Source organism: Euprymna scolopes, chromosome 43, assembly GCF_053919585.1.
Source record: "Euprymna scolopes isolate OS-2025 chromosome 43, ASM5391958v1, whole genome shotgun sequence".
Classification (NCBI taxonomy): Eukaryota; Metazoa; Mollusca; class Cephalopoda; order Sepiida; family Sepiolidae; genus Euprymna; species Euprymna scolopes.
The window spans coordinates 6441364-6451363 of record NC_136524.1 but is presented as its reverse complement, the minus strand read 5'-3'; the positions used below and the strand labels follow the sequence as shown (position 1 = coordinate 6451363).

The following is a 10000-nucleotide window of genomic DNA, read 5'->3' as shown; positions in this document are numbered from 1 at the left end:
CAATCAATGAATTTGATTGACACCGGAGCGATTTCACAAATGTTTATGTCAATAATGTATGAACGTGTAAAACGTTTGTTGATGACCCTTCACTCCCAGGTAACGTCGTATTTTCCACCTAATATATATATATATACACATATATATGTATATATATATATATATATATATATATATATATCTTTTTACATATATATATATATCTTCATTAATATATATTTATATATATATATCATAATTTAATAATTTAATAATTTAAATTTTATAACGTTAAATTGTTAAATTTAAAATCTATAGTTATTATTACATGCAAAACAAAGGATCTCTTTTTTAATAAGAATATCTCCGAACCTATAGGTTTCCGACATTTTCCTATTTTCCCATAGGAGATGATATAAGCAAATATTATAATGGATTTGCTGAATACAAACATAAAAAATTATGATTAACACATTTTAAAGTATTTAATTAAGAGTTTTTAAAGTTTTCTATGTGTATTACATTTAGCAAATTAGGTATAATCCATTATGATATTTGCTAATATTATCTCCTATAAGGAAATGGGAAGACGCCGAAAACCTATAGGTAAGGATATATACTTATTGAGATGCTTTGTCTCGCATGAAATAAAGATTATATATAACTATATATATATATATATATATATATATATATATATACTTTTTATTTTTATATATATACTTTTATTAAAAATGTATATATATATCTATGTATATCTATATCTATCTATCTATATATATACCTGAATACACACGCACACACACTCATACACACATACACACACACTCATACACACATACACACACACACACACACACACACACATATATATATATATATATATAGGATTGATATGTAGTTTGCTTGAAGCATTGTGTGGGATAGGTATGTAGTAGAGATTTAGAAAGCTGTCACAATGCGAGAAATGAATTATAGTCGTTGTTGGTAAGAGAAGATGAGGACAAGTGGCGATTTACAAATCAATAAGTACATACATATATTTTATATATACATATATTTATTCAGTTGTCTTAGGTAAAATGTCTTACTCGTTATGTCTGCGACAATATCCATTATTAATTTCGAAAAAAAATTCCTTTTCAAATGGTGGGCATAACAGATGCGCAAGAAAGCATGCTAGATGATGGAGCGGAAGTGGGGTAGCTATGTGGGGCCTCGGAACAAATGTGAGTAGGGGATTTATGTATGGTCTGATTAGGTAACTAATATGTTTATAATTTTTATTTATTTCTATTTATTTATTTGTCTTTTTTTTGGTTTATAACTTGTTGCTTTAGGTTAATCTAGGTCACGTAAGTCTCTAGTGGGCTGTGTCCGGTCAGCTATTGAAGGATAGAGTAGGGGTGAGATGTGAGAAAGGAGGGGCGGTGGGGTGCGGGGTGTTTCGGTTAGTGTTGCCAGTAGTAGAAAGATAGGTGGGGAGGGGGACATTGGGATGACATTCCTTGGGAGTTGTTAATTTATTTATTTCCATGAAATTATAAGTGGTAGTAGATGGGACATTTGGCGATGGAAAAGTTGTAACGCATGTAGGCATGAAATGCTGGAAGCATGTAATAAGTGATCTGCCATCATTATAAGTATGTATGTATGTGTGTATATGTTTTTGTATGTTTATATATCTACATGTGTTCGTATATGTATGCATATACGTATATGTGTGTATATGTGTTTATATGTGTTTACATGTATATATGTATATATATGTTTATGTGTGTATGTATGCATATATACGTGTATATATATGCATATATATTTTTGTGTATAGATGCATATTTACGTATGTGTATGCATATTTAGGTAAATGTATGTGTATGTATATGGCATATGTGTACGTATTTGTATGTGTATATGTATGTGTATGTGTGTTTGTATTTGTATATGTGTGTCTATATATGTGTATGCATAGGTATATGTGCATGTATACATGTTTGTATGTATATGTATGTATATGTATGTGTATTATGTATTGTGTATGTATGTATCTATAAACATATATATATATGTTTATAGATATATGTGTCTATATGTATGTATGTGTATATATGTATGTGTGCGTTCATGTCTATATATATGTGTATGTATACCAATGACTGTCTTCAGTGTCATGTCTGCTTGAGCGTGTAAATTCACCGGCAGGACTAAATAATTCATTTTGGGGCTCATGGACTTTAAGTGTCTGAGAGAGTGGCACTCGTTTGACATGACCGTGCAATCATTATCATATAGATATATTAAACGTTTTTACTCATGTCCAAGTAACCTACATCTAAAATTTCAAGTGTTTAGACCCAAAACTGGCGGAGGAGTTTGGTAGAGTCTACAAAAGTCAACTCTTTCAACTTTGACCACTAAGCAGCTAAATTATAGCCCAAAATTAACAAAAACTTGCTACATATCTGAATACTGTTTACAGAAAAATGTCAAACGTTTAGACCAAAAATTTGCTTAATAGTTTGCCAGAGATCGCAACAAGTACAATCTTTTAAACATTGACCTCTTTGGAATTATCGGTTAAAAACCGAATGACAATCTACACACACAGATAATAATAATAATAATAATAATAATAATAATAATAATAATAATAATAATAATACATATATATATATATATATATATATATATATATATATATATATATATACATGTATGTATAGCCTTTATATAATGCAAACAGTACTAGTTACATGTGTACATTCATGTTTTAGTGGGGTGCCAATCCAGGGACCACCTTCATCTGATCAATAAAAGAATATATTTTAACAAATGTCAATACTACATTGGTTGTTATTAGATATTTCAGTGTGATTTACTTTCCGGGAAAAATGGCGGTTATTACTATGTGAATGAGAGCAGTATTTTTTTTTGATGTGTGGTAAGGGGAAAGAGGAAATACTATTTCTCGTTTTAAAGGTGTCATTAGTATATATATTACCAGTATACTAGCTTCCTTATGATATTCATTTGCTAATGCTTTTTCTCTGATAAGAACAATACATTTCTTTTAAACCCAACGGATAAACGAAATTTCAGTATGTCTTAAATCTTTTAATTTGTATTCTCATTTATACATACATACATACATACATACATACATACATACATATATACACACGTATATATAAATATATATATATATATATACGTGTGTATATATGCATGTATAAATATATATACACACGTATATATATACATATATATGTATGCATATATATGTATATATATGTATATATATACATATATATGTACATATATATATATAATATAACATGCTATTTAAATACGTCATGTAACATGTGCTATTAAATACGTCATATCTTAAATTTCAACGTTTATTTATTCTTAACATTTATATCCAATGAAAATTATTCCTGTTTTTACCTCTGTCCGATATTATGACCCCTAATTGTTTAACTTCCTGTTCAGAGAAGAAAAATACTGTTTTCTAATTAAAACTATACAATAAAACTCGTTTTTATTTTATTTCCAGTGATTATTCCGGCCACTCCCATCACAATATCTACTACTCCTCCTACTTATATTCCTCGTACCAATATTCCTTCTACTACTATGTTTGCCACACGAACATCAGAAAATCGTGAGTATATATCTCTTGTAATATTTGAGATTTATAATCGCTAACTCAAAAATTGGCAAATTTGCTTCAGTGTTTCTTAACGTTTTTTTTTAAATAGTCATGTCTTCATCTTCTATGTAGAAAAATACAGACGTGTTTAAACATGCAATGAGCCAGCATCTAGATTCAAATGGTGTAAATAGTCTTAGCTTGCTATATCGCCACCATAAAAACAACCGGCTTTGAAACAAGAGGGGGAAAAGACGCAATAAATATGTCTTTTTATGAAAGGCATGTGATAAGTCACGTAAAATGGCGAGATTTCATAAATATGTCTAAGGTTACGATCAGGATTCGGTCCTGGTGTTCGGGAACGAGTGAGTCACTCGCTCGACAACAGCACGTTTTTGCCCTCTTCTTTTCCACACCTGGCCTCTAGCCACTAATGTCACAAAATACTTTTCAAGAGATGTTCACGACTCTTTTCTTTTTCTGTCTTGCAGGGAATTTTCCCCAGATTTTATACCCTCCTATCAAAAAAAAAAAAAAAGAAAAGAAAAAAAAAAGACAGGGAAAAAATAGCTTCTCCCATCATGCTCTGCCTTCCCAAGATGCCATTCAGGTATATAAATGAGCTTCTTCTTTCCCAAAGAGCGATGCAGATACGACGGTACGTCGTATATTACTTATTATTATTTTTTCCTTTCCGCATATACCTCACCTCCCCTGATCTTCGAGATTAATAAGACACTTCATAATCATTCATCCAATCTGGCCTCCTCCTCTCACATTGAGGCCTCTAGGGGACAACTTCTTGGGGGGGGGTTACATTTTCAGGTTCACTACAGACATTCTCGTCCAGTTGTAAAAAACCGCAATATGGGGCTAAGTCGAATTGGGGTGCATCGTTAGCTTCTCGGTGGATCCCGACTTTCTCCTCTTCACTGCCATTACTGTAAACTGGCAGGGTCACACGATGCAAGTCTATTGTTCTTCGACTGCGTTCCTATTACGACCCCCTCCCCCAGCGAGTGGTACATTTTGCATTGGGGGCTTCACCCACACCTCCTCACCCACTGTAATGGTAGCTTCTTCACCCTCGATTCCTACCGTTTTGTAGCACGGATGTCGCCACTTATATGCGAAGATGGCTCTATGAGGCACAGTTGTCTTATCTTGTCTGGTTTTCGGTGAGATGTTGTACCAAAACACCGCCTCCATGGGTTAATGTTGCTTTTTTCCGCACCAGCCTTGATGGTGTGATGATTCCTCTCCACTATCCCATTGCCACTCGGCCGATACGCTGCCCTAAAAAATTGCCTTACTCCTCACTTATCACACACACCTCTTTAAAGGCTTCTGATCGGAAAGAGGGGCCATTATCCATTAACAGTTCCTCAACCGTCCCTCTCTCCAAAAGTATTTCTTCGATGACCCCTCCGATCGCCCACGCAGCTTCTGCCCTGATCTCTCTCCAGATGGCAAACTTCCCCGGCCCATAGTCGACCATCAACAGATACAACTTATGGCGATAATGGGTCACATCAATGGCCAATCGCTTCCAGCAATGTGTAACTCTCCTGCTTTGTGTCTGGACGGTCCAGGTTCTATCGATTGGTACACCTGACAGTGCTCCACTACCTCCCTGACCTCCTCCTCGGTGGTTTCCGGGCAAACTTCTCTTGCCAGGAATAACGTTCGTTCTCGACCAAAGTGGTGTATTTCATGTAATTCTTTAACTTCCTCCCCTGCACAGCATACCAAGGAAACCTCCTTTCCCTCTTTCAGCCAGGCCTTCTTTACCCGTGTCATCGAATCCGCCTTGTTCTTTTCAGATGGGACCAGCACTACAGGTACCCTCAACTGGAATTCCGCTATCAAATCTGTGAGTACTCCGAGCCTGCGCTTGATCAGCATTTCTGCAGCACCTCTGGTCCTAACTCTTATCACCAGTCACTGCCGACCTGATTCATGAAACTATCGTTGCCGAATCGGATTTTATTTCAAATAAATGGGTCTTCTTTCGTCACTCTCACGATGATTTCTTATAACATGTTCGTGACCTCCTTCGTCACACAGTCCTCCCAGCCATCAGTGCCCGTTTGTCGTATAATAAAGCTGTACGCTATCCTAAACTGGCGATTGGATAGTGTCCTACCAGTCTCCCGCAGACCGAGAAGAGTTCTCGTTTTGTCAGGTCTGTTCCGACTTCGGGTATCGCATTCCTTCATCTAAAGACAAGGCTTCCTTTGCTATCTCGGCATAGTTTCAACCCTAACGCCGCTCCTCCATCCAGGGACTCTGTCGGTTTTGCAGTCAACCCATACCTCTCTACATGGCCTCGACATGGCCTCTAACTTTCTCCGCTATCACCTCCTCTTCCTCCACTGTACAGTCTTTACTCTTCGCATACGTCAATCCCATTTCCAGTGTGACAGGCTATGTGTATGTTTAATTCTCTGAAATCCAGTACCGGTCTAACTTTGTTCTTGGTGGGTTGAACAACCGCCAGTAATGGTAGCACTCCTTTTTCTTCCCCTGTCCACAGTTTCAGAATTCCCTCTCCTCTTCTTCCTCGAGTACTTTTCTTATTTCTACTCGCAGTGTTTACTCGTAGCAGCTTACTTTGTTTCTTAGTTCCGGAGGCCCGAAAATCCATTTCAATTCTACCGTCCACCTCTCACCACCGAACCTCGCCAGGAAATCAGCAAGCCTCCGGTTTTTGCGTTCTGATATTTCTATCACCTTCCACTCCTGCCATCCCTACTGCGCCGAGGCGTCCGAAAGTTACTTGACCTCCTCTCAACGTAGCGCCTCCAGTTGGTTGATCACACTTACACCTACAACCACTTCAACATTACTAACTAGACAATCCAACACCAGAGCTCGCAGTCCAATGGGCACACCTTGCACCAGTACTTCCGCTGTTGTCTCTCCTAGGCATTCACCTAGGCATTCACCTTCCTGCCATCCACAGTTTTAATACTCCTGGCTCCGCTCCATGACCAAGCGACATTCTTCGCTACCAACGTTGTGGTGCAGCCTGTGTCAACAAGGGCCATGACTCTCTTCCCATTGACTACTACCGGTAACTGAGGCAACGTTTCGTTGTACGCCATTTCCACATAGAAGGGGTAACCACTAGCGCAATGGCCCATCTTCACTCGTTTCTCTGGTCTTGCGAAGCGACGCAATAGCGGCTAATGTGCCCCCCTCGTCCACATCAGTAGCAGGTAACCCCTGGTCTCAGCTCTTTACAGTCCTTGAGGAGATGAGAATCCTGGCATCGGAAGCACTTGATGGCAGGTCTCCCCACCTATCGCCTCGCTGCCTGTCTCTCGTTATTAAAGTGGGGCCTCGTGCACGTATTTCCTTTCACAGCTGCAGCCATGATTGGGCCCTTGATATTCTTGACTAGGACTCTGGCGTGGACCAAGAGCTCATCCACTTCCATAGTATTGATCTCAGTGAGTCTCTGCATGTTTACGGAGATTTCTTCTGGGAAGCCGTTCACTAGATATAGCTTTACCGTCATCTTCAGGCTCCTCCACATGTAACCAGCCAATCCTGTCAGTCTTTTGATCTCCGCAGCAAAGACGTTAACAGACGCGCCAGTCCACATCAAACTTGCAAGCTTGCCGAGTGCTTCAAATAGACTCTAAGCTAAAGACAATTCTAGTCTTTGCTCTACTGAGGCAAGGTCTCCCTTATCTTCCTCGCGCATCTGCTGGTAAATTGTGAGGGCTTCTTCCTCTAAGTATAACGGCAGCAAGGTGACCACGTCTTCAATTTTTTGCAACCTTGCCATCATCTTTAATTTTTCCAGCCGTTTAATTAGGTCACCCTCCCGAGTGAAGGGTCTCCAGTGAGGCATGTTGATCTGCTTGACAGGGCCGGATAACTTCTCCCATAATGCCTTGCCTTCCCAAGATGCCATTCGTGTATATAAATGAGCTAGCCATCCTTTCCTTCTTCTTTCCCAAAAAGCGATGTAGTTACGCCTGGTACGTCGTATATTACTTATTATTATCTTTTTCCTTTTCGCATATATCTCACAGTATGCAAACGAAATTGATGCAGAAATATCCGTGTTTTCCTTATGTCGAATCTGTGTACATCTTTCAGTGGTTTTGTGTGTGTAAGAACTTTAATACTATCCAATAGGTTTATTCCATTTCAACAAAAATTCTAAACCTAACTGAACGAGCTATTTTGGCTAACGAATAACCAAACGAACATATCAGGCAAGGCTTGCGACATTCGGAGAATTTTAAAATTTCATGGCATCATACCCGATCTCTTTAACATGTGGAGTTGTATGCGATGTCAAAGCAAAAAAAAAAAAAAAAAAATAATAAAATCTCCCCTTTGTGTGCCTGTGTGATGATTTCAAGTTTTCATACTAAAAAAGCTAACGAAGATAAACTGAGCTTCATTTAACGTTTTATGTCAAATTAACTGCAATTTCTTTCTTTTGTAGGTTATAAAAATCTAAAAGCCGATGTCTATTTCCTCTTGGATTCCTCATCAAGTTTAAAACGTGAAGAATTTCGAAAACAATTAAAAGCCATCCAAATGATTGTTAATCATTTTGATATCGGACCCGAAAAGACTAGGATCGGATTTTCATTGTCGACAGATAATAATAATATATATAATGAGAATCTTGATTTCGATTCTGGTTCTGAAAAGTGGAGAGTGTTGCAGAGAATTCAAACGTTGGAGTACCTGGGAGGCACAACGAACATCGGCAAAGCTCTTTTCAATGTGGGAAATGACGTATTCGATCGGACATTTGTACGCAGACGCGCAGAGAGAATTTTAGTTGTCTTCATCAAAGATAGGTTGCGTAACTACAATCTGGCACTGGAAGAGGCAAAGCAGCTTCAGCAATCCGGTGTGAAGATTTTTGTGTTTGGAATCGGTTCTAAACCGAGACAGCAAGAAATGGATAATATTGCAAGTAAACCATCTAAAAAATTTGTGCACACATACTATTCTTTCCACCATCTTCTGAGAGATACCAGTAATTTGGCTTACGTTATTTGTACAGTCAAATCAGGTAACCGACACAATACTTATTTTTTTTCTTACATCACAAACGATATGTAAAAAGCTTCTCGACAAACATAATTGAGAACTTTCTGACAATAATCGCACTTAAAAATTATTAATAAGAAAGCAATAGATATCACTGAAAAAATATTTATCCGGTCAAATTACAATAGTCTTTATCCATATTTCTATCCATCTATCTGTCTTAATATATTATAAGAAAGCGTATTCCTGTTTGTTTGTTGTGAAGTGAGTAAAGTGGGTCATAATTTTACTGGAACTGTAGATTTTATAGGAGAATGTGTATTTGGGGTTCAGTTTATACACGTATTTACATGTGTAAGGAAAAAATATTTGCAAATGTGTTCGTTGATGTCATGAGTTACGTATTGGCATAAGTAAAGTGGTGGAGGGTAATAGACAGAGAAGGAAAAGAAAAAGAGCGTTGTCACTGTAAAGGAGAAAGAAAGGTTAATAGACTAATACATACATATTCATACTGAGGCATACATACATATACATACATACACAAAAATATACATATATACACATACGTGTGCAACCACACACACACACACACACACATATACAAAAATATACACAAACATACGAATAACCATCTTTATGTATAGATACACAAACAAGCACAAGTATATATACATACAAATATATATATATATATCAATATATATTTACATATACACACATATACATATAGATATGTACACAATAAGAATACACAGACGGACAACTACAAAAACATACGTATAGAAATACTATTATACAGACATATGTATATAATTAAGTAAATAATATTAAAATATTCATACCGAGACATACATCTATATACATACATACATAAATACATACAAAAAAATACATATCTATCTATCTATCTATCTATCTATATATCTATCTATCTATCTATCTATCTATCTATATATATACGTGTAAACGCACAGACGTACATACACACATATAAATACATACAAGAATATACACACGTATACACGCCAACGAATAACCATCTTTGTGTATATATACACAAACAATCACAAGTATATATATATATATGCATATATATATATATATATAAGTTTAGTGTTTCAAATTAAATTCTGAAAATCAAAATATAAACACATATATTCGAATTAAGAATTTATTGTTTGACACTGCATTGCATTGTTTGAGTGGAGTTATGTTAATTTCCTTAATCCATGGATTGTAAATAATGAAATGAAATTAAATGAAATGCAGTTAGCAAAATGTTCAGCTGTGAATAAACACGTATTTTGCTTTTCAGCACATATATTGAAAAAGTTT

General features: G+C 36.4%; 1 protein-coding gene across 1 annotated transcript in view; it reads left to right on the top strand.

Moving 5' to 3' along the window:
* Positions 1-10000, top strand: part of LOC145268379 (collagen alpha-3(VI) chain-like) — a 125105-nt gene that overhangs the window by 86596 nt on the left and 28509 nt on the right. Inside the window, exons 22-23 of the mRNA XM_080123936.1 lie at positions 3536-3643; positions 8103-8585. Coding sequence (XP_079980062.1) covers positions 3536-3643; positions 8103-8585 — 591 coding nt within the window. The remainder of the gene's footprint in view (positions 1-3535; positions 3644-8102; positions 8586-10000) is intronic.